Below are 24,341 nucleotides of genomic sequence, written 5' to 3'. Positions count from 1 at the left end.
CCTCCACACCAAAACCAAACCATCCATCCATCCATCCAGCCAACCAACCGAGCAGACTTGACTCCGAGTTGGCATCATCATCAAGTGATAAGTGCGGACAGTTCGCGGGGGAAAAGGAAGGGAGCCGTAAGTCTTGCGCCACCTAGTCCTAAAGTCCACTGGGCGGAAATGGGGGAAATTGTCTTGACTATAAAAATTTAGGAGCATTTATAAGAGTGCGGTGCCACAAAAATCAGAACGGTTTGAAATTTCTTAAAAGGGAGCCTAAAAGTGTTTATCAATAAATGTTGCAACCGTATGAAAATGAGTTCTTTCCGAAAGACAACGTTCTTTTTCTCACTGCATACACCTTTTTGAGTGATTTTAAAATAATAGTGATTTTTGCTGCACCCCATGTTCTAAACTTTTGTAAGATACATCTACGGTGCATTTTTTATTACTGTTTTGATGAAAAATACATTAGTATTTCAGCTTTATGAAAACTTCTTACCTATCACAACGTGATGAGTAATTTAATTTTCTGAAGCCAACTTTTATGAAGCACTAAGAATACACTCATAAAAAAATAAAAAAAACTTTAAGAGGCACTAGCATATCAGAACTTTTAAGAAATCGGACTATAAAACAAAAAAAAAATATATATATATATATTAATATTTTATTACCCTGTTTTATTAATAAATGACAAAAGTAAAAACAAAATTTGCTTTGTATAAGTGATCACATTTTTGCCTCAATTAAACATCAACATTCTTTTTGCCACACACAAATATGGTTTATCCAAATAAAAAACTATTATCTTTGCGGATTTATTATTGCTTTAGGTCTTAACATTTAAGGATATTATCTCTCTGTTTTCGTTGGTTTCCTGTTTTTTTAAGTGTTTTTCCAGCCCATGCATATCAGTTAGTTTGGGGAGCTGGGCTCGTGGCTCAGCCCCTGCTAAACTCAACTCAACTTGGCGCTCATCTCATCATCGTCATATGGCACACAAGTGGCAAGCGATGAGTTTTTGGAGGAGTCCCAAAGAAAACCAGGCGGCATGCAAACAACAACAACGACAACAACGGGCGCCACACAAAAGGCGATTGTGGGTAAAAGGGGGGCGTGGCATGCCGACAGGGGGGGCGGCCGAAGGACGGGCTTGTGGAACGACCCCATTACGTGCCAAAGCACTAAAAACAAGCCACACGAGGAAGCGTCACCAAAGTTGTCGGCGGGAAGTGGAGCGGGTGTTAGGCGATACACAGATGAGGTCAAAAAAGTAGAAAGCAGTTTTTGAAAATACCGTATTGGAGTTGCAATCGCTTACATCATAAATTTCTATCGAAAACCACTCAGGGTGTCTAAAAGTATGCAGTGAAAAATGAAGGTTGTCACTTGGATGGAATCCCCCGGATCGGAGACTACAGAATATACTGTTGCATACTTTCAGGCACCATTAAATATGCCTCATATTTATAATATCCACAGAAATGTAGTTTGAGGATCAAAAAATGTACTCCAAATAAAATATTATAAAAATAAAATATATATAAATGCATTTAAATAAAAACAACTTAAGGTTTTCACTCCCTTTTTCTAAACTTATGCTAATATTTTGGCAGATATTGTTTCGGATCTCGAGGGAGTGGGGGTGCCTATACAAGGCTTATAGCGAGAGTCTGGTATGTACAAATATGAGGAACGATGCTCGTAAATTTTGTCATATTTTTTCGCTTTTCTTCTCATCTGTTATTTTCTTTCTTTTTTGTTTTCTGCACTTAAATTTTTTTTTTGCTTTTCATTTGGGTTTTCCTGCTCGTGGTTGTTGTTGCTGCTGCTGTTTCATCGCACATTTTCATGTTAATGCGCCCGAGCTTATTTTTCATCCTTGTTGTTGTATTTTATTATTTCCTCCGCCCTGGTGTTTTGTTGTTTTTAGCAGCCCATTAAAAAAATGCGAGCACACGCACAGTTTGACATGCACTTTTAATCGATTACAAAAAAAAATGCTGCAACAACTTTGGCACGAACAACGAAAAATCAGAGAGGAAAACTAAAAAGCAGCATGAAAAAGCAACGAAAAGCTGGCTGCAATTTTCTTGGCACACGATTTTCCATATTTATTTTTATTATTTTGTTCTTTTGTCTGTGTGGGTTCCTGTACGTAAGTGTCTTTTGGGGTCTTTTTGCTGATGACTGCTCTGCGATTAAAGTTTACTTTTTGCAGCTTTAATTGAATAATAAATTAGGCGAATGGCACCGAGGCTCAAGGAAAAATAATCACGGAAATTTGTTGAAAAGTGAAAAAGTTTAAAATATCGCAACGAAGTTGGTTTTACTCTGCAGCTGAATATGGCACTTGGGAAAAAGGCGTGACATTTTCCTAGAGAAATTTTTGTAGAGAATAAATAATATTTATGTTGCAAGAAATTTGCAGACTCACAATAAAATGTTGTATTTTCTGAAAACATTAATAATTTTTTTGTTTCTTTACAAAAAGAAATGTTTGCTATAAGATTCCAAAACACCATATATTTATTTCTCAATTTTCATTCAAAGACAAATTAAGTTATTCAAATACCTACCTCGAAATAAGTTTCACTGAGGTAAGATCACTTGCCAGCGCTTTCCTGTTTCCACCCATTCAATTTAATAATTTTCAATTAGAAGATAAGCCCTTTGTCTCTACACAAGTACTAGTATATTCGAGCAAAAACATTCCAAGGGCTGTTATCCACACTGAAGTTCCATCTAAGACCCAACATTAGCAAACTTCTTTGAATTCCTTACAGCTGTTCCACTTTCTTCTCTGTTTCTCACGGCTTTTGTTCCCTTTTCAAACTGTACAATAAATGTGTAATACCCATTATTTTATTATTCTACTTTAAAATTATTCTGCTCCTTGAACAGCAAGAACGGCAAAGAAGACGAGTTGAATTGACTTGCTTCAAAGAGCACTGAGAAATAATAAACAAATCGCTGGGAAAAGTTGTGCATGTTTATTTGCGGTCCTGCGAGGCGGAAGAGTAAAATTCTACAAAAATACCAAGCAAAGGAAGCCATCAAGGCAGGGATAATTGCAAAAATATTAAGCAAGAGAATCTGAAACGAGTGTCAATCGAAACGATCGAAAACTTAGCAACCAATTTGCTTACATTTATAGAGGAAAATATTGGGTTTCCATGACATAGAGATGGCAAATATTGCAATACTCAAGGACAGCATTAAAAAATGAAAATTTAAATCTATACACATTTAAAAATTAATGTTTTTTGGGAAAGCTCGGAGTATTTAGGACTTACGTCCGAGAATGATGCAACAGTTCCAGGGCTTTTGTTCTGGATAGCTTTAAATGGGTACACTTTATACCGATAGTGCTCATATTTTGCCAGCTCTAATTTGCAGTTTATGGTCAACGATGTGTGTTTATACGTATGATTTTGGGGGATCCGAGAGGAGCTGTCGGCGGAGCCTGCTTAGAGCTGCACATTTGCCAGATACGAGATAGCTGACAGATACAAAATGCATAAGCTGCTCAAAGTTTAATCGGTTTATGTGACAGCTGAGAGGGATTTCCAGGGGGTGACACTCTACTAAATCACAAAGGATTTGCAAGCCATAAACTGCCATGACCAAAAACGGAGAAACGGAAAATAACGCAGCATCAAGTGGCTGTCAATGCGTTTTGGCCAGTGCTTAAGATAGGATGCACTTCCCAGTAGTCCCAGGGCCCCAAAAGTCTCCTCGGGATTAAGCCCCATCCAATTCTGGAGGGGTGTATCAAAAAAGAGAGAGGCAGAGCGAAGAAAACGCACCCAGGGACAATTAAGCAATGCTATGGAAAACCATGGGAAATGAAAATAAAGTCGGGGGAAACCAAGGAAAACCAGGGGAAACCCTTGTGTGGTTTGTGCGGCTTGATTAAGAAGTTTTCGGGTTATAAATGATACAAGCGCCAGCAAATTATTCAAACTAATTGGTTTAAACACTGCAGGGAATCCGCTCCTTCGAGCACTTTAAGGAAAGTTGAGAATTAATACTTGAGGAAAGCCAAAGAATTTTTCGGAACTTGTTATAAAAAGAGCAAATAGGAAAGTTTTAAGAGGTTTAGGCTAAAAGGCAAGCCAAGAAAGTGTCAATTTGTCTTCTTGTAATGAATGAGCTGGCTTGAAAAGCCCAACCGAAAATTGAAAAAGCCATATTGTTTTTACTTTAAAATTTCAAAAGTCATTTTAATTATAAATAACTTTAACTCCCCATCCCAAGTCACTGAATCGGTATTTATTTATCAATTTTATGCCAAAATATGCAAAGCACACTCCATTATTCTAAACCCTTCTCGTTTAATTAGCCCAACGATTTGCGTTTAATGAATCAGTCAATAATAAAGCTCTCCATTATGCAGTGTGAAATTGAACACCAAAACGATTTTTACAATCTTTAAAATTAATCATAATCAAGCCGAAGATGGAAAATCAAAAGTTAATCCTCTGAAAGCAGGGAAATTCTGCTGAATTGAGCAAAAAACTTGAGCCAGTGTCTTCATTAGCATACACTGAACAATTTAAAACTTTTAAAGTCACTAAATTAGCCGAGAGTTGTTCAATGTTTCGTGAATTTTCCCGAAATATGCAAATTATCCACACTTTATGCCGATTACTTCTCATCTAATTAAAAACTTTTCCCAGGCAAGGCGACTTGCAAATTGCTTCCGATTCGAAATTGTTGCTGAAAGGTCAGGGCCCTCAACTTGATGGCTTTCGGAGGGTCTAAAAACAATGTTTCAATGCTCGGGCATCAGGTCAGTCCTTGGATATTGATATGCTTTTGTCCCCTCTGTTTTTTTTGGCAGCCCTTTTGAAAGATAAATCTTAATGTCTATCTAATCAATAAATAATTGCCATGTCCTGTTGATGCAGCCTCGCAAAATATCCATTTCACTGTAATCGAAATCCATAGACAAATCTGAGATAAGCCAATTGTAAACAAACGGGAAAAGGTTTCCCACACAAAACCCAAAATTGTTTGAAACAATTTTTGAGGAGAATCAGCAGGACAAAAATGAAACGAAATACTTTGGATTGACATATACGAATTTTGTTGTGATGGAATCCATTGTTTACAGGACTCGAAATGAACTTGTTATTCGAGTGGAGGAAAAACAAAGGGAAAAACAAAAATAATGCATTTGTCTGCGGGCGGGGTGGTGTGGAAAATTTTGTGCGGAGTTCAGCAGGAAAAGGGTCGAGACAGGACGAGTCCTTTCCTGTCACGACTTCTTCGACACAAATGTAATATTGTAAATGGAAATGAAATGCTCACTCCGCAAAAAAAACGAATGGTTTGACGGTTCAAAAAGCTTAGAAAAACTTTAAAAGAGAGTTATACTAGAAAATATATATTTACTTTATTATTCTTAGTTAAAAATTCTCCATTCATAATGTATAAAACATACAAGTTCCTAAAAAGAAATCCCTACGGTTTGTAAGATCCCCTCAGAAGCTCTCTAAAAGTATGCCGTAAAATAAATATTCTTTTGGAACGAATCCATAAGTCTTTCCAAACACATATTTATTGTTGCCTACTTTTAAAAAGCCTTAGAGGAGTTTTCCAAGTTTGAAAATGTTATCCTAATGGCCCTTTTAGGAGAAATACATTTAATTTGTAAAAATTTTTCAAAGAACAGCCTTATAATTTTAATGTAAGGATGCTTTTTAAAAAATATTTGCTTTGAAGTGTAGAGCACGGGCGAGTGGAAACTTTCGCGTGAAGTGTCCTGGCACTTAAGCGTTCAATTGATTTTCGACAAACACCTCACCTTTCGCTTGTTTTCGCAGCTGACGTCCAGTGTCAACACTCAACGCCGGAATGCCGAATGCCAATCGCGGAATCAAACTATGCAAATGAAGGCTGGCTGGGTGGATGGCTCGTGACCCGCGAACCGCTTTAATCAAAACCGAAAAGGTGGCCTGTCACTAAATGAAATAAATGTAAATTTCATAAATGAAGTGAACACACATCCATCCATTTGGCAACTCGCGGCATCAATATATCATCAATATTAAAATGCAATTACAGGCTGCCGCCTGCCAGCTGCCTGCTGGGTAATCACATAAAAAATTAACCAAAGAATTGCGCTAAACGCTGGGCTCGACCCGCTGGATACCTTGATTTCCCGTCATTCATGGCCGCAATTTTACCAGCACTTTTCGCCGCAGTTTTTCCCCTGGGCCAGCCCAGAAAAGCTAGCCTGAAAGTATGCCACGGAAAACTCAAGAAACTCCGTCGGGCTTTTCACCGCCACTTTGGCTGGGCCAAAGTTTTCCTCACCATTTATTCGGTATCAGCGGTTCTAGTTGGGTTTTTCGCGTAATTGTCATGTTGTCACTCTTCGTGCCGGGTAAACTTTGATGTTAATTCTCTTTGGGTATTCCGTGGAAAAGCTGGCAAATCTCTGGCTTTTCAACAATTTTCGGTTTTTATTGTTGACCGAAATTGGAAAACTGTGGGGCCGAGACCATCTAGCGCTGTTTGATCGAAACATAACAAAAACAATCGTTATTGTTCGCTAAATATTTTTGCAGCCACTAACAATCGAACGAACACCCTTTGAAAAAATACAATGAATTTCTGTTGTAAGCCTTTTATATTAAATTAAAAAATATTTTTGAGCCATTTCTTTAAAAGAAGAAATATAATTGTAGCAACCTCTAACTAAAAAAGACTTCATAATATCCAACTTTAAAAAAACTGTACCATTTTGTACGTTTATTAAATATTACAGGAATATACGCTTCTTTGAATTTCCTTTTACCACATTAATGAATAAATAAAAATGCACAAAATTTTTCGTGCTGAAAGTGTGCAACATTGTGTATGCATTTGACTGTTAAAGTTTGGTTTGGATTAGTTGCCAAAGAAAGTTAAATTTAAACACCTGCCAACTAACTTTTCATTCTCGAGTGCCTCCGACATAATTCAAGCGTACTGCTGAATTTCAAATCAATTTCAGGAGCATAACAAGAGCTCCAGAATTTCTCATCTATTCTGGGATTATTCTAAAAATATCTTGTTCTCATAGAATATGCGAATAAATTAAGCGAAGATAGAATTTTTCCTCCATCTGCACACTATCTCAATCAATTCAGGCTAATCCGAATACGACCTGTTTCACATTTCCGCTTGATCAACATCAACCGGTAAACCAAAGCCCACCGCAATTATTCAGATACCCCTTAACTAACCGCATCGAGTTACAATTACCATTGCCAGAAACCATTACAATCGATTCAATATTTGTCAGGGAAAATGTCATTAATATATAACGAGTGCGTGTGCTGCAGAAGTGTCCAATTTCCAGGGAGGCGAGACTCGGGCTCTGATTGCCCGGCTAATAATAAAGACTCAAAAAATAAAAGCTCGGCTCACAGTTAATCTAGTTGGAGACCAGCAGCCACTAGCACTTTACTCTTTTCTCGCTTGGTTTCGCCACTCTAACCATTTCTTCGCCCCTTCAACCACCTTTCTCATATTTCTCCCCACACGTTAAAAAAAAAAACCTGAAAACTGCAAATACACTTTATAGTTGTTAACACACTACACTTAGTTATCAAAAATATTTTAGATATTTTTAGTAATCCCCTTTTGTCCATTTAGAAGGCAAGCTAAAAGTAAAAAGATTTGGATTCTTTAGGAAAAGGCTGCTTATATAGGGTAAGGTTATAAATAATATGAAGTGAATTATCAGATCTTGGAATTTACTTACGGCAGAAGAGAAAAGAAAAACTTTTTTAGGATATGACAAGAGAATATGATTTTTAAAGGGTCCCAACAAAAAATACTACGACTTCTTATTTATTACAATATCTTTGACAGTCTCCAGCTCTAATTTAAATGGTTACGTTACGGATACTTATTAGACGTTTATTTCCACATAAATATTAAGATAGGGCTTCTTAATATATTTTCTATTCTTTGCAAACCAGGAAGAGTATGTGCCAAGGTTGTAATAACCCATACCGTTTTTATGACACACACCATTAAGCCATTAAATTACTGAACAGCCCAAATACTACTGCTCGAATGCTTGATTTGACACTTTTGACGACCAAACTACCATGCTTGCCAGCTTTTGTGGCTCGAAAACCCGCCAATGAGATGCCACACATTTTTGGTGATATTTTTCCCGGTGCAAACCTCTCACCAGAGCTTATGTATAATGCATGGCATCTCCCGACTCTTGGCTTGTAAACGTAGCCAGGCAACGGCCAGCAACTTTGCCTGGTCTTAATCGCTGGCAAAGGAAAAGCCGAGGAAAAGCGGCGGGTCCGGGGTCGGGAAAACTGTCAGCGTCATTGCTATTGATGTCCGTCCTCGCACTTGGCTTTTAATATTCAAAATAGCAAACTGGCAATGCCAAGAGGCACCCAAAAAAAGAAGGAAAACGAACCTAAAATCGCCGAATGCCCAGGAACAACATTGTGCTGGAAAATGCCACTGTCGCTGACAGTTGACGCCAGGAATTTATATTTATATTTTCACGGTTGGCTTTTCTTGGCTTGTTTTTATTTATTACATGTATTGCCTTCTTTTTTCCCGTATTTTGTATTATTTTGACAATTTTTTTTGGACGTCGGCGGAAAACTGTCGGCACTGGAGGCACTGAGACACTGAGATACCGAGATACTGGGAAAATGCGGAGATGCGGAGACGACAAAGAAAAGACCGACGCAAGCGGGCGAGAAAAGCGGGAGAGACTGGCTGGTCGGGCAGTCGAAATTCAACTGAATCCGCTTTTAGGCAGCCAAAGAGACCGGACCGGCAGAGCCACCCGCGCCTCCAGCACCACCTGCACCACCACCACCACCACCCCCAAAGCCGCACCACTCTCTCTTCGGTCTTTCAAGAGATGCAGCTTTCTTCGGCGGAGCAACAGCCATGCAAAATAGCCAAATAGGTGAGCGGCACCAGCGTTACAGCGCTCCAAAGAGCGCAGGTTTCTCTGAGGAGACTCCGAAACAGGGAGAGAGTCCCCCAAAGAGAGAGCTTTTTCCAGGCCCGCTCCCCCCCTTCCAAAGAAAAGGAAAACCCCCAACGAAACTGGAAAACTCTGCAAATTGTCGGCAAAACTATATAGTAACCGAGTTTTTCCCGCACAACAAGAAAGCTCCCAATGATTACAACTTACACCAGAGAGAGAGAGATGGCTAGAGAGGAGAGAAAGAGAGGCGGCGGTGCTATAAAGATAGAGCGAGGGGTATAATTTTTGACTTGTAATTGAAATTTCATGGATTATTAGTTCACCCCAGACAGAATGTGGGTGGATAGTAAAAAATTGTTTGAGCGAAAATCTCTGCTCTTCTTCCGCAAAAGCCACCGACCACCCGATTTTGGCCACCCAAAGAACCAACTGTTGATTGGGGCCAGTCCAAAATAGCTTTGGTTTTGGGATGAGGGGATTCCCCCCGTTTGGGCTTTGGAATTTTTGCTCTTTTCTTCGGGGGTACTGGGGGCTAAGCCCACCCACCTTAACCCGTTCGTAACACTCCCCAGCCCCGAAAAGTCTCTGGTTAATGAAGCGCTTTATTGGACCATCGCCAAGGGCCGGAAAAGAGGTGAACGGAGAAGGGCTCTCGACCCGATTTACACTTGGTTGGCTGAGGCTCTTTCCCGCTTTATACGGGTCTTTTGTGCCAAGTGTTGAAGGTCAGGCCTTCGGGGGCCAAAGCGTTACTTCTCTTTTCGTTTCGCCTTTGTTGGTTCGGGTGTCTGAGCTGTTATTGCAATAGCAAATTTCGGTAATGAAATCGAAACAAATGCCGAAAGTGGCAATGAAGTGGTTCCCAAAGCGTCGAAGTGTTGCGAAAGTCTTTGATAAATACAAAGGTGAGGGAAGAGGTATTACACCTTTTAAAATGTTTTCGCTTGATTCTCAAATGAAATAGGGCAATTACTATTCAAGTACCCTAAAATATCAGAAATTAAAATTATTTTGATAGTGTTTAAGGCCCTCTGACAATTGCTCGATTTAGGAAACATGTCTTTGAAAAATAAATCCAATCAGTCGGTAAAATATCAAACATGTGTCATAGGGCCTTGAATATTTAAGTTAAGTGTTTGCCTTTAAGTGGAAGTTCCCTGTAATCAGAAGTTCCAAACATTAAACAAAGCATTAAGGGTCAAAAATACACAAATACGTACAAAAAGTTTCTAGTGACCTAGGGACCGTATGAATCCAAATCTTTTGTCTGACTGATAAGCCCAGAAACTCACGTATAAAAATTAGAAACTAAACGAAAATGTCTTTACTTACTTTTTAATTCCGAACTTGTTCTTTTATGCTGCTCAAAAAATAACATTATACACACATAAAATGCTTCTTTATTATTTGGGAGCACTTTTGTACTACTTTTTGTTCTTTGATCAAAAGATAGAGCCCAATCTGGTGGAATACGATAAAATCGGCTCTAGATTTTTCATTATTGAACACGCTGAAGAGAAAACTTGGAGTCTCGCTGAGGAGTACTGTAAACAAAAAGGCGGACACCTAGCGGCCATAAAAGACAAGCAGGAGCTCAACGCCATCCGTGAAAAAATCAGGAGAAATACCTACTATTGGTTAGGAATCAACGATTGGCAAGAAAAGGGAGATTTTGTATCAGTGGCTTCAGGAAAAAAGGCTCGTTTTTTGAATTGGAAAGCTTATGAACCCAGTTACGATTACGACGCGTCCCACTGTGTTGCTTTAGATAACTGGGGAATGAGAAATTACCTCTGCGATGCAAGTAACAATTTCATTTGCCAGGCAGATGAAGTGATTTGATGTCAATGCTCTCTGAAAAGGCTTACATTCATTAAAAAAAAAATTAACTAAGTCTTTATAATTTTGTCCCCAACAGAAAATCAAATTAAAGCAAAATAAAAAAATATTTTTAAACTTTTTCTTGCGTTTTTTTGGGTTGATATTTCCGTCTAAAAATTGAAGACATCAGGGATAGCACATACAAATGTTTAACCTTAAAGGTTTTATTCTCATGAAAACTACGAAACACATATTAATGTGTTGTATCCATAATTAAAAAAAATTATAGAGGGATGCATCCATAAAGGGTAAGCATATTTAAATAAAATTTATACAATACAATTTATATTTTATATTATTTTGTATTACTGATAAGCATTTGAGCGCACATATAAATGTGATCGGTACGATTGCGAAATGGTAAAATGCAAGACCATAACTGCTATACATTTACAAGTTTCATTTGCCAGGCAGAGAATGATTTATTTAAAAATAAAATAAAAACAATTATATGTAACAACAATAAATTAGTATTATAAAATTAAATTTTATGGTTATGTATACAATTTGTTTCTTTTAATACAAAGATGCTTTTAATGATTTTAATCAAGTTTAAGTTCTAAGCTCAAACTACACAGTCTATTCCAACGAAAAGATCTTTGTGTTTGACCCTATGGGTCCAAATCTATTGGCTGACTGATAAGCGAGAAACTCGCGTATAAAAGTAGGAAACTAGCCAAAAATTGTTCAGTTACTTTGCCAATCGGAACTTCTTCGCTTATAGTGCTCACAAAATAAAATAGCTCAAAGTTAAAATGCTGCTCTATTTCTTGGGAGCACTTTTTTACTACTTTTTGTTCTTTGAACACAAGATCGAGCCCAATCTGGTCGAATACGATCCTATCGGCTCTAGACATTTCATCATCGAACACAATGAAAAGAAAAGTTGGTTTCTTGCTGAGGAATACTGCAAACAGAAAGGCGGACACTTAGCGGCCATTAAAGACGAAAAGGAAGGCATCGCCATTAATTCAATACTCAAAGGAAACACTTTATATTGGTTAGGGATCAACGATTTGGAAGAAAAAGGAGATTTTGTATCAGTGGCATCAGGAAAAAAGGCTCGTTTTTTGAATTGGAAAGCTTATGAACCCAGTTATGATTACCAAGAGTCACACTGTGTTTCTTTAGATATCTGGGGAATGAGAAATGACCTTTGCATAGCCGACCGTAATTTTATTTGCCAAGCAGATGAAGTGATTTGATGTCAATACTCTTCAAAAATTGTTGACGTTCATTTTAATTGGAACAAAATGTATTTTCGTTTGAATATTATAAATAAATGTTCATACTTTTGTTCCCACCTACTAATCTAATAAAACTACAAAAAATTAATATATGTTCGTCGTTATTCTTTTTGGCGAATGTTTTCGATAACAATAATTTACTTTAAGGATTTAAATCTACCGAGATGTCGAAATCACCACATTTCCTTTGTATCCATAATAGCAAGTCACACCCGTTTGGAACACAACCAAATAAAATCCCAGTTGGCAGCCCTGCGAGAAGCCCTGACCACAGCAAAGGACACCCATGAGTCCAGGATAGAGTCCAATGAAGATAGGATCTTCCCGCAAAAGGAGAGCCAGCACAAAAGCCTTGAGGAAAGGTTTGACAGGATAGAGGGGAAGTTGAGTTCCATGGGACATTAGCTATCAGCTTTGCAGGAAACATTATCCCAATTTTTGACATCGCTGGAGCCAAGGACATTGAAAATAATAGTTTTGGGTTGTTAAATTAAATTTGTTAACTATTTCCCCAAATATCCCCAGAAAAATTCATCATGTACCTTTTTGGTGTTCAATAGATTTCTTTATTGCATTTCTTTATTTTTTTAAATTCATATATATGTTTTTGTTCAATTATATATATAAATGTATATATAATTAGTTTAATTTTCTTTGTTCATGAATTATTGAGAGAACAATTTGTTTTGTTTAGTTCAAATAGTATACAATTTGCTTAACTATACAATTAAAAAACAGTTTCGAAATCATAGCGAGAGAACGAAAACGATATAAACAATTGTTTTTATCAATTTCCTATAGCTTGCAATATTTAATTTTAATTTAGTTCTTATTAATGCTTTGTTCATTGTAAAAACTTAACAAATGTTTTGCAAACTTCGTTTATTTGTTGCCCATCTTCGATCTTAATGTTGCTTAAGTTTTGCATCCTTTTATTTCGCTATCTTTGTTGATCCACTGTTTGTTTTCAGTAATTATCATGTTTATTCTTACAAATATGTAGGCAAAATGCTTGCTGAGAGTTATATATGTATATCCAAAATGTACAAGAGAATTAGCTAATGACTTGCGCAAGTAAAATCAAATGAAAATCGGAGAAAACAATTTGCAAACCTGTTTGTTTTTAAAACCACGCCAGTGAGTTTTCTGGGCTAAATCCACCCACTTAACCCCATAGCCATTTGTAAACTTTTTCAACAAACTCAAGTTAACTGAACGGAACTGTAAGGAATTCCCTGCCGCTTCTGGATTCTTTGTTTGTTTTTCATTTGTTGAGGGGAGGTTGGCGGAGTACCTAACAGAATTTAATGGAAATAATTTGCATTTTAACTGGCTGAAATTTGAAATTTTCCTTAAGGTCTCCCTAGCTTGTTGATATGTGAGCCAACTTCTCAGGTTGGAAAAATATAAGAAGCGATTCTTTCCCAGCTTACCGAGTAATCCCAGTATGTAAGTGAGTGATGAGCGAAAAGTGCCAACAGTTGGAAAATTTCGTTTGTTTTTCTTTGGCTTCAACTTTTCCCCTGAAAACTTTTGCGTTTCTCGTTCGAAGAAAATCAACACCTCTCCTATTTTTAGTTCGGAAAAAAAGTTGAAGTCAACACGTGTCTGGCCTGGATGAATTTTTAAACAGTATGTGTTCTTTTTGATTGGTTTCTGTTTAATTAAGCTTCTCAAACCGCGCTTGAGTTGGAGTCTTCCGTTTATAAATATATCAAATTAAAGCTTTCAAGCCGAACTGCCCCACGAGAACTGGGGCACTCGAGTCTTTACACAACGCATAAGGAACTGGCAAACCGAGTTATAAAGCATCTAGGTTTATATACACTCCTCGTCGATTTAATATCTATGGCTTATGTAGAACATGGATCGTTAGTAAGCTTGCATTCGGTAAAAACACTTTGTATGGTTAAAAACGTATGGTTTTCGCTCTGTCTTGGCTAGCTCTCGATGGTAAAATGTTGTGGCCAAGCAATTGGATTATCTATATTTAGCTAAGGTTATGTTTAGGTTCGATATTGATAGGTATGTCGTGATATGGTCAACACAAATTGCGAGTCTAGGTATTTGCAATCGATCAGAGATGGCTGGATCGTTATGTAATATAAATTAGTTTTATATTTAATAATAAATGTTATTGCTTTAATTTTTTTTATCACCTCTGAAGTGACATAAGTATATATACAATTCGAGATTTCAAAATAATAAACTAGTTTATAACTGTCAAATAAGCGTAAACCCGTTGGTATTTAATTGAGTAAAAGCTTAAAACTCTGCTGAAAATCAAAGAATACTTTATATAATTTATAGCATCACAATTGATATTTGATTTGCTGATTCCCAGTTAATTCTTATCCATGGCCATGGTGAATATATGATATTCATTTCGATATTTCGTGTATTACATTCGGCCAAACAAAGACGGTCTATGATCAGTGATAAGATATGATCCATTTGCCATCTCTGAAACTCTCCTTCTTTGTTCCTAGCAAGTACGTATGCGAAGGCTATGTATGATATCGAATAGATATTGCTTATATGGGGGGATATGGGAAACGCGGATAGATAGATATCAGGTGGCTTGAGTCTCTCGGCTGCCCTTCCTAGAGGAAGGCCTTCTTGCTGGTCTCCTGTGCCTGTGTGGTTGTGGTGGTCGAGATGCCCGAGTCCTTGCCCACAATCGCTGTGGTGGACACCGCGATGGTGGGTGGTGCTGGTTGAAGTGGGGCTGCAGTGGTTCCACTTGCTCCAGTCGTTACAGATGTCGTCAGCCCACCGGAACCGGAACCAGAACCGGAACTGGGCGGGGGAGGGGGCGTGGCTGCCAGGGGGGTGGGTATACGGGGCTGAAACGACGGCTTGCCCATCGCCAGGGCAGGATTCAGGTCCAACATTGTCCTGGGACTCATGGCCACAATACTTGCGCCCAGCGGACCTGCGAAAAGTTGAGCAACTTTTTGTTTTAACCCCGCCACAGAAAGGATTATCAGTTTCGGTTTCGGATAGGAAGTAGGTGGAGTAGGTGGAGTTATATAGCCGGAAACAATAGATAGATATAGTAGTGGGAGGTCCAGGAAGAGTAAGAGAAAAACAGAGAAAGAAAAAGAGAGAGAGAAGTAAATATATTATTTTCATTAAGTCGGTTAGTCAAGCTGGAGATTCCGAATTCGGTAAACTTTGAATTTTATTATGACAGGTGGGAGGCAACTTTTTCAAAATTGCTGATGGTAATTACTGGGTGCACTTGGTTACTACGATATACGAGGGGTGGTGGGGTGGTTTTCTGGGGGTGGGTAGTGTAACACGAACACGATTACAAACATCACACACAACTATGGAAACACTAATCACACTCCAAGACTCGGGTCAAAATTCGGGTCACATGCAGCATGCTCGGCAAATAAACACACACATATAAGGCTAGATACAGTATCTGCAAACTACATTTGGCAAAGATTTTCGCTCGGGTGGATATTTTGGACTCAGGCAACAGAGGGGGGCGGGGGGAAACTTTGTAGAATCAAATGCTGGGAAATCGGATTCGTGAAGGTGGCTCTAAACTCTAGAGTTTCTGCTTGCTACGAACTAGTTTCAAAGTTTTTCAACTATTTGACACTTTTAGTTGGGAATTTTTTCGGGTTGGAAGAGAGCGAGAAAGTTGGAGGTTGTTAGGGGTAGATAATAAAGGTTTCTTAACCAACACACACCCGCCCAGCAGAGTCCGAGTTTTGGTTAGCTGATAAGTAGTTAGATGATAGATGAACGAACCGGGGACTTATTAGTTCTTTACGGTTTGTATATAACTGAGGTTTCGTTTTGATTTCGTTTCGATTTCGATTTTGTTGCTGAGTTTTTTCTTGTTTTGTGTCTTGAGCGGGCTTAACAAATTACAAAATATCTTTCTGGTTCTGTTCTGTTATCTGTCTTAGTCGAAACTGAAGGCCATATCTGAAATACAAGAGTTCGAGATAATACAAACGTTTTTTTCCATGTTTTTCGATCAATTTTACATAGCTAAGGGATTTCTGATTCGGGGGCATTGGGACTAAAAACAAAATATCACAAAGTTACACACGCACACACAGAGAGAGAGAGAAGATACGGTTACAGATCTGAATATAGGTATAGTATCTTATATCTTATACACTGGTAACGAAGTAACGAACGAGCCAGAACTGAAGAACAACACGTACACGATATATAATATATGTAATATTATTTATGTAAAGATAGGTGGAGAAATATAGAGAGAGAGGAAAACACGTAGAAAATTACATATTGTATAGTATATAGTATATATACGATTATATAGCAGGTTGGAGTGGTAGTAGTAACATTAGCAGACGTCGCCGACACGAGTAAACGATAAACCATATACGACTATATGCATATCTATGGCTATGTGGCGTCCAGAACTTTTCTTTCGATCCAACGTACCACGATCTTTATCCGTTATTTGATCTTAATCCAGTCCTCGGGGTTGCATTTTTGGTTTTCTCTCTAGTTTTCCTTCGTTTACTCATAGATCAGTTTGCCAAATTCTTATATAGAAAAGATCTTCATCATCATCATCTCTCATTGCAAGTCTTAGCTTGGAAGTAATGGTATGGGGGATTATTGGTTCTTCAGCTGGTTCTGTTGTGGTTGTTGTTGTTTCGTGGTTCATGTTGATGTTGCTGTTGTTGTGTTCTTTGGCTTAGAGCAGCCTGCTCTTTTTGCCATCGCGCGGTTTGCCAATCATTGTTGTATATTCATCTATTTACACAAGATTTTTGGGGTTTGGATTGGATCGTTTATCAATAAAAGTAAATTATATCAAAGTAAACAAAAGTAATTGGAGCAAAGATGTCAAAAAATCGAATTATGGAAATAGATAAATATAATATAGAGTCATGTATCTGGGTATCATAATCATTGAAGAAAGGGTATAAATATGTTCATATATTGGTACCATACATATTCTTGTATTTTGCTGACTCAATGGAAAAAATTACATCCTTAACTGGTTGGAGGACGATGACTTTGAATATACAAGTATGCCTTCGATGGATGGAGCGAAATTAAGGGTCTGCATATGTGTTATATGGTGTGGACATGACTTGAAAATTGGGCTTTATATTTGGAGTTTGGAGTTTACTCAATAGTTAAAATATTATTTCGAGTGTTTCAAAAATATTTATATTATTTTGAATTTGTAGTTTTATTCCCTTTACATTCCCATCAATTTCCCATTTCAACTCCATAATTCGCCATTTTAAATCCCTTTCAATGATTAGCGTGAAATGAAAGCTAAGCTCGAATAAATGAATAAATTGGAATATGAATAAAGAAGCCTTTAATGCATGGTAATTACATAGAGTACATATATACACGTACACGACGAATGGTATGTTATATAATGGATACAGTATAGCCGAAAAGGGAAAGCGCACCCCAGATATGGAGTCGTTGTGGGTCAAAGAATCGTATATCTTGGCAGCATTTACTAGGCACTTAATATGTTATCAATAACTATTTGTATTCATTTGCCAGGAGAAACTGCGAAACGGCACAAAGGATAACGAGTATTTATTACTGGGTTGTGTTTTGCAAGTTAATCCATTGAACTCGATTACTTTCGAACTGAGGGTGCAGCTGTGCGAGCTTTTAGGTACGGGTTAAGAACTTGGTTGGCTTGGTTTAGCTGGTTTACTCGTTTCTTGTACTTTTGTGTTATATTTTTGGTTTTGGCGGTGCCTGTTTTGAAGCGCAGCTCGATTTAAATTGTTTTTCTTTTTTTGTGGCTTTAGCTTGAGGCTTGCATTTTGCTGGTTTGTGGGAATCGGTGTGGTGTTACTCGTTTAAGGACACGCAAGGACTCACCTGACTTGGGGCTGACCAGGTCCTTCGTTTTATTGTTCATGCGACGTGGTCCAGTTCCACCGGATCCCATGGGACCGGAATGGGGACCCGAGCCCGGGGTGCCACAGCCACTGACACCACCAGGGGCACCTAAAAAAAATGTAATAAAAAGATTGAGTTTTTATTGAGAAAAATCTTAAAAATGTAGCGTTCTAGGTCGATGCTCTTAAAAATAATGGATAATATCTATAAGCATTTGGTTCTACAACTTGTTGAGTTTAAGTAATTGACTAGTCTTTCTGATTTTCACTTTATATTCCCCATCATTTAAATACCTTGCATTCTTTTATCATCATTTTCATATATCCACACAATTTACAACTGCTCATTAATTGTAAATATAATTATATATGATTCCATTGGTTTTGTATACATAGCAAACGTAATTTGCGATACATTTAGACGTTTCTGGGAAGCAATGTAAATTTTAATCATCCTATAAATTCGAAATGCCTTTGAAATTGACTGAAATTACTCTGAAACCATGATCAATAAAAACAAAATAGTTATTATCTGAAATACATGTAATTCATTGGGATATTCCTTTTAAGGACCATTTGAAATGATTTTAAAACCCAAATACATTTTACTGGCAAGGGTAGTTTGGTGGTTAACCCGCATTTTCCTACTACGGTGTGATGGATGGACTCACCTGGTATTCTGGGCTGTCTCGGCTGTTCGACGGGAAGCACTCGTCTCCGCTTCTTTGGCAGTTTGGCCCTGGCCTGCGTGTGCGAGTAGTACATGGCGAAGTTGCTGACGATGACGGGCACTGGCAGTGCGATGGTTAGTACGCCGGCTAAGGCGCACAGGGCGCCCACGAACATACCGATGTAGGTTTTGGGGGCCATGTCCCCGTAGCCCACGGTGGTCATGGTGACCAGGGCCCACCACAGACCCAACGGGATGCTGTTGAAGTCGTTGTGCGGATTCGGCTGGATGCGCTCCGCGTAGTAGACGAGGCTGGCGAAGATCACGATGCCCAGGACGAGGAAGAACACCAGCAGGGTCAGCTCCTTGGCCGAGGCCCGGAACGTCTGGATGAGGATCTTCAGGCCGGACGAGTGGCGCGTCAGCTTGAACAACCGCATGATGCGGATGATCGAGAAGAACTCGAGGATGTCAGCGTTCTCCAGGTGCGATGCGAACCGCTGAAGCACTAGATCGATATAAAAACTAAGCGTCGCTATGTAATCTATGATGTTAACAGATGACTTGATGAACTCCCACTTGTTCGGCGATGATATAAAGCGCACCTGGAAAAGTTTATGGAGTTATTTTGAAGACCTTTAGTAGACTTAAGGCTTTTTAACCAGTCGGCGACTGGTCACAACCTTATTATTTAGTCTCTTACCAATATTTCAAAGGTGAACCAAGCATTGCAAACGCATTCGATATAGAAGAAGGCTATGTGCGCATTGGTCTGGGTTTTGTCCAAGTACCAGCCGTTACTTCCATTCGCTGTTTTCACTGTAATATTCCGGACGATGGGCACTCGCATGTCGGGATGGGTCTTCAGGCAAAACGACAGGATCGAAATGCAGATGAAGAACACCGAAACCACGCCAATAGTCTGGAATTTAAAAATAATATTTAAAAAATCGTCCAATTTAAAATTCAAGGCCTCTATAAAAACGTCAACAATACATGAAATGATTAATGTCTTAATATGCTTTGATATGCATTCACTTAAAATAAAAATACATGCCTCTAGATATATGTATTCTCAAAGCACTTTTGTAATTACATAGTACATAGCTTTTAAAATGGAATTTGTGAGTGGGTGCTCTCTACTCATTCGTGATATTGTTGAAATTATTTATAGCTTAATTGAAAAGTGTTTTTAAATGATGCAAATGCAAATGTACTTTTAATTGAAATTGTTTAAAGAATTATGAAAACGTATGTATTATTGCTTAATTGTTACTTTCATTATCAAGCCTAAGATATATTCGAAAAGATGACTCACCTTGGCGGCATTGGAACTGTACGGCTCATCGAACAAGGACCAAATGCGCGGCTTCATCTCCTGCCACCAGGATATGGTGCCTTTGTAGTAGTCCTCTTCGAAGCCGAATTTGCGAGCCAATTCCTCTTCGGACGGTTTTTCCGTATCCAGATCGAGTCGATCCAATACGGCAAGGGTTTCCTGGGTGTCGCGATGCTACAAACAGTGCACCATAAGTTAGGTTTATTCAAAAGTGGTATTTAATAGTGTGACTTACCTGTGTATATGTCATCCAACAGCAGGGCTCCACTTGGTTCGAGTCTAGGCCCCAGAACTCCAATTCCTCCTCGAACAGCGGTCCGCACACATCTGTGGGATAATGCAGCTTACCGGTTCTGGAATATCAATCATTTATAATAAAATTAAATAATCGAGGAGAAATCCCTAGTGTTTCCAAATCACTTTTAAAGGTCTCCGGAGCTATGCAACATTATATTTTAACATTGTAACATTCAAGTACTTTTAAAAACCTTTATTAGAGATTTTTGAATCCTACTGATTTGTTTTATATATCTTATATACTACACACCCACCTGTAATAGTTGAGCACTTGTGCGAAGACTCCCGGATGCCGATCAAAGAAGTACTCATTCAGTATCGGATCATAATTGGCCAGGGCCTCTGTCAGTCGCGATAGTCGCGTTGCCGGAATCTTTTTCAGCGTGGCCTTGTAGGTTTCGTGCCTAATGCCACCCACATTGAGCACCACCCGGTTCTCCGAATCCATATTGATCAGATTCATGGCTGCATGCGCATAGTGTTGCATTTTTTTAGGTATATAAGTCATTGTCTCAATCAAGAACTCAAAAGTCAATCATTTACAAACAAAGTGGATAATCAATTGAACTGAATATCAATGGTTTTGGTTGGAGATATTAAGGTATTTCAGTGTTATAGAAATTTAAGTAAACTAAATAAAGTATTTAATGGCTAAACTCAAAGCTTATGTTTGGGTTTATTTTTCTTCTTGGGTTTTTCACTGAGGTGCTTCCCCAACTCAAGTACTTCTTTACTTTTGGTTTTTTGTGGGTTTTTTGTGTGGGTTTAATAAATATTTTCGTGTGTTTTTTCTTGGGACTTCATTGTTTTCTGTTTTTATTCTCCAACCTGAATGCCTTTCGTTGTCCTTGCCCACGATTTTTGCAGTTAGTCGTGCCCCTCGTCCCAGGCACCACTCTTTCCTGTCAGTTCCTGCGATCCACTCTTCGGCACCCACAAAGGATCAGGTCTCAAGACCTCGGACCACCACTTGAAAATATTGAACCAGATGTTAGGAACACCCCCTACTGATTCTTGGTAATGAGCTACTCACTAGGTTGGGGCTGGATTGGACAACATGGCGCTGAAAAAAAACGATGTTTATATAAGAAAAGAATATTACACTTTAGTTACTACAAAATTGTTTATATTTGAGTTGCGAAACGTTGGCCACAATATATTAAAAAAACAAGACCCATAAACAGCAACCAAAATAGAAGCTAGTTTTTTGTTATTCTTGAAATAAATACGTATTTAAATCACAGAGACTAAAGAATGTTAGAACCACTTATGTGATTCCTTTATTTTAATGGTTCATAATTATGAGTTTATGACCTAGACACATGTGCTGAGTAAAAGTAACAGAGTCAATTCATACGCACGCACAACTATTTTAAGAACAAAGCAATTACAGGGTGTACATGAAAAATGTAATATATTTTTAGGGAATTTTTTGTTTCTTACTAAATAATTTACCAATATAAACAAAATTGATTACAACAAATATGACCATGCAGGATTTCCGCAAGTCACCCCATAAACAAAGTAATCTGACCTCGCCTCCGAATGTTAAGCATACAGATCATCGATTCTAAATCAATATTGGCTGTACACAAATCATTGAGTAGTTCATATTCTTTATCTCATTTCACGAGAGTGGCAAACTTTCGCACGTCAGCTTATGGCAGAAAATCGAAAAATTTGTTTACTTCTAAGATAAAGAATATGGATCCGCGATGCCAAATCCAAATGATTCAGTTATGTGTTGAAGTGTGCCGGATGAAATCGGTTAAAGTAAGTTTTTACCCGTTCTTTTAATTGATGTATGCATCCGATGATTCAATGCCTGGATTCACTTTATTTAGCGGGTACTTCTACGCCGCATAAATATTTAAAATCAACAAACTCAACGCCCGAACTAAGGTCATTTATTTGGAAAATGGGCAATAATATTTGCTTCGATTGAATTGACCCATTAGCAGCTCGTGAAGCGCATCCCACTTGGGATTATTTTCCTTTTCTCCCAGATCTAACTAAATATAGTCCAACCATATCATCGATAGCGTCATCAATTTTTGGAGAGCGGCACGGAAAAAGACTATATTGTAGTAAATGGAAAAAAATACTAAAAAGGAGCTGAACGGAATAATGAAATTGCCGTTCGTGATTTGCACCAAAGGCAAATATTTGTTCTTAAACAATATTTAGTTTTGGCGCTGCATTGTTTACACTCTCGCACGCACAGATACAAATGTATCTGAATACTAGCAGACACAGCTGCGGTCATAAAAGTAGTAAGGAAAAAATTATTTGTATGGTCTTAAGAAGACCTAGTCGATGAGATTGACAATCGTACACTGCATGTAATTGGTTAAAATAGCCAAATACTATATCCAATCTTGTAGGTTTTTAATGAGACTGGACATCCTAATAAAAATTCGTTAAAGGAAACCAATTGGGGTGATACAAAAATCTCATTGGTTTCAATATCCAATATTTTGTAGCTGCATACTTTTAGACACCTTTATGAATTTGTGGGTATTTCGGATATTTTGTTGCATACTTTTTGACACCATTTAAACTGATTTAAAAAGAAGCGTTTTCTTTAAGTAATGTTAACTAATATTTTTTATTTTCTTCTTACTAATTTTCAGGCTAATCCTTTTGATGAGTTAACTCTGTCTTGAAATATCTGTAACTCCAATGAGACCTACTGATGCAAGCAGCTCTACAATTTTGACCACTAATGTCTGTACATCATGTACACAAAGTGAGCAACAGCGTCTTGTCCGCCTGCCTTTTTGGACCAACTGCCTGCCTGTCCCTGTGCGTCCGGGCTGTTCTTTTTCTGTTGTCGATTCTCATCGTTGTCCATTGGTTGTTTACTCGCAGCCGGCTGCCCCTCAATTTCGATTCTAGATTTTCGAATCAGCGCCATAAAAATACAAAACAACTCACACACAATTTTCATGAGGCTTTATAAACAAAACAAACAAGCCAAACACACGCTGAGGGCAGTTTTCCCGTCCGGAAAAGTGGTGGAATTCAGTTGCAATTAATGCTAATGATTATGTTATACACACAGTGTTGCCGTTTCGGGATTGCCGAAACTCTAGCTTCATATTCACGGGTTTAAAGTGTACATAGGTACGTGTATGCACATTTAACCGCATTATTTATTCACTTCTAATAAGCGGGGGAGAGCTGGAAAGGCCTAGCCCTACAAAACACACACTTCTTGGCCGCAACCAGAAGTATTTAAAATGAGTTTCGGCTCCTTTCTTCCCCTCCGCATATTTTTTTACACCGAACTTCCTTCCCTCCGAGAGAACATTACACGCAAGTAGAGTAGTTAGAAGGTGGCAGTTACTTTTGGGGCGGGGAAAATGGAAAATGGGGGTGCACACACAGTAGGTCAGGAGTGTTTTGTAAGTAGCGTGTTTTTGTTGTGGTATGAAGTTGCCTGCCTCGGTTAACTTGGCGTATACTTGATATACACACACATAGCAGCAGGACCTACACGTGTGTGTTGTCGTCGCGCACGCATCGATTTTTCCGTTTTCGGTGTATCACAAACTTCCTTATTGTCCGCCGAAGGATATGGATTGACTTTAAAAAGGTAGAGCTAAGTAAAACTCCTGCCCAGATGTATACCATATCCGTACCCCATTTCCTATCCGTATCATACCTATCCCTATTACAATCCCGCCTTCTCCGACTTCTCACCTATTCTCTCATCCTGCGGCCTCGTTGCGCTCTGCCCGTAAACATAGTTCCGATTTGCTGGGATCTTTGGGACTCTGCTCGCAGGAAAACTCGGGGAAACGCAGGCAACCAATGTTTAGGGCCTGTTGAAAATTGTGGAACCAAGGGGAGAACTAAACTGTGGACTAATGCACTACTAAACTACACTCGTTTTCTGTTGGGGGGTGTGCGCCTCCTTCCTCTGTTTTTCTTCCTTTCCGGGGAGTTGGCCGTCCGTTCTCTTCGCGCGCGCTTTCGATCCGAACCGTTCGAGGCGATTTTACAAACTGAAAGGGAATCCGAACAAACCGATGGCATTTCACGCTCCTCTCCCTCT

General features: G+C 38.5%; 2 protein-coding genes across 12 annotated transcripts in view; both read right to left on the bottom strand.

Annotated features, from left to right (window-relative positions):
* Positions 1-8,757, bottom strand: part of LOC119547259 — a 28,450-nt gene extending 19,693 nt beyond the window's left edge. The window contains exon 1 of the mRNA XM_037854038.1: positions 8,435-8,757. The gene's annotated coding sequence lies outside the window, so the exon portion shown is untranslated. The remainder of the gene's footprint in view (positions 1-8,434) is intronic.
* A 3,920-nt stretch (positions 8,758-12,677) lies between these two features.
* LOC119547235 (potassium voltage-gated channel protein Shaw) lies at positions 12,678-24,277 on the bottom strand. 11 transcript variants are annotated; one of them, XR_005219215.1, is made up of 12 exons: positions 23,987-24,277; positions 21,315-21,344; positions 21,110-21,250; positions 20,536-20,746; positions 20,220-20,337; positions 19,964-20,158; positions 19,349-19,567; positions 18,647-19,250; positions 17,956-18,084; positions 16,531-16,848; positions 15,801-16,041; positions 14,895-15,028 (listed from the first exon to the last, which is right to left on the bottom strand). XR_005219215.1 is itself a non-coding variant. In XM_037854009.1 (10 exons), exons 4-10 carry the CDS (start codon positions 20,742-20,744, stop codon positions 14,697-14,699), a joined length of 1,824 nt encoding a protein of 607 aa, XP_037709937.1. In that variant the 5' UTR covers positions 20,745-20,746; positions 21,110-21,250; positions 21,315-21,344; positions 23,987-24,277; the 3' UTR covers positions 12,679-14,696. The 11 variants fall into 11 exon arrangements, 6 of the variants coding, with proteins under 6 accessions (XP_037709936.1, XP_037709937.1, XP_037709939.1 ...); XR_005219214.1 differs by having other exon boundaries at positions 14,909-15,046; XR_005219217.1 differs by lacking the exon at positions 15,801-16,041 and having other exon boundaries at positions 14,900-15,028.
* Positions 24,278-24,341: the final 64 nt, after the last annotated feature.

This window comes from Drosophila subpulchrella, chromosome 2L (assembly GCF_014743375.2).
Source record: "Drosophila subpulchrella strain 33 F10 #4 breed RU33 chromosome 2L, RU_Dsub_v1.1 Primary Assembly, whole genome shotgun sequence".
NCBI lineage: Eukaryota > Metazoa > Arthropoda > Insecta > Diptera > Drosophilidae > Drosophila > Drosophila subpulchrella.
Note: the sequence above shows the minus strand (reverse complement) of the source record. Positions and strands in the feature narration are given on the sequence as shown.

Coding starts and splice junctions, on each gene's coding strand:
- LOC119547235 (XM_037854008.1), bottom strand. CDS start 20,789: ATGACTTATATACCTAAAAAAATGCAACACTATGCGCATGCAGCCATG. Junction 20,159..20,219: donor GTTGGATGACATATACACAG/GTAAGTCACACT, acceptor CACTGTTTGTAG/CATCGCGACACCCAGGAAAC. Junction 19,568..19,963: donor ACAGTTCCAATGCCGCCAAG/GTGAGTCATCTT, acceptor TTTAAATTCCAG/ACTATTGGCGTGGTTTCGGT.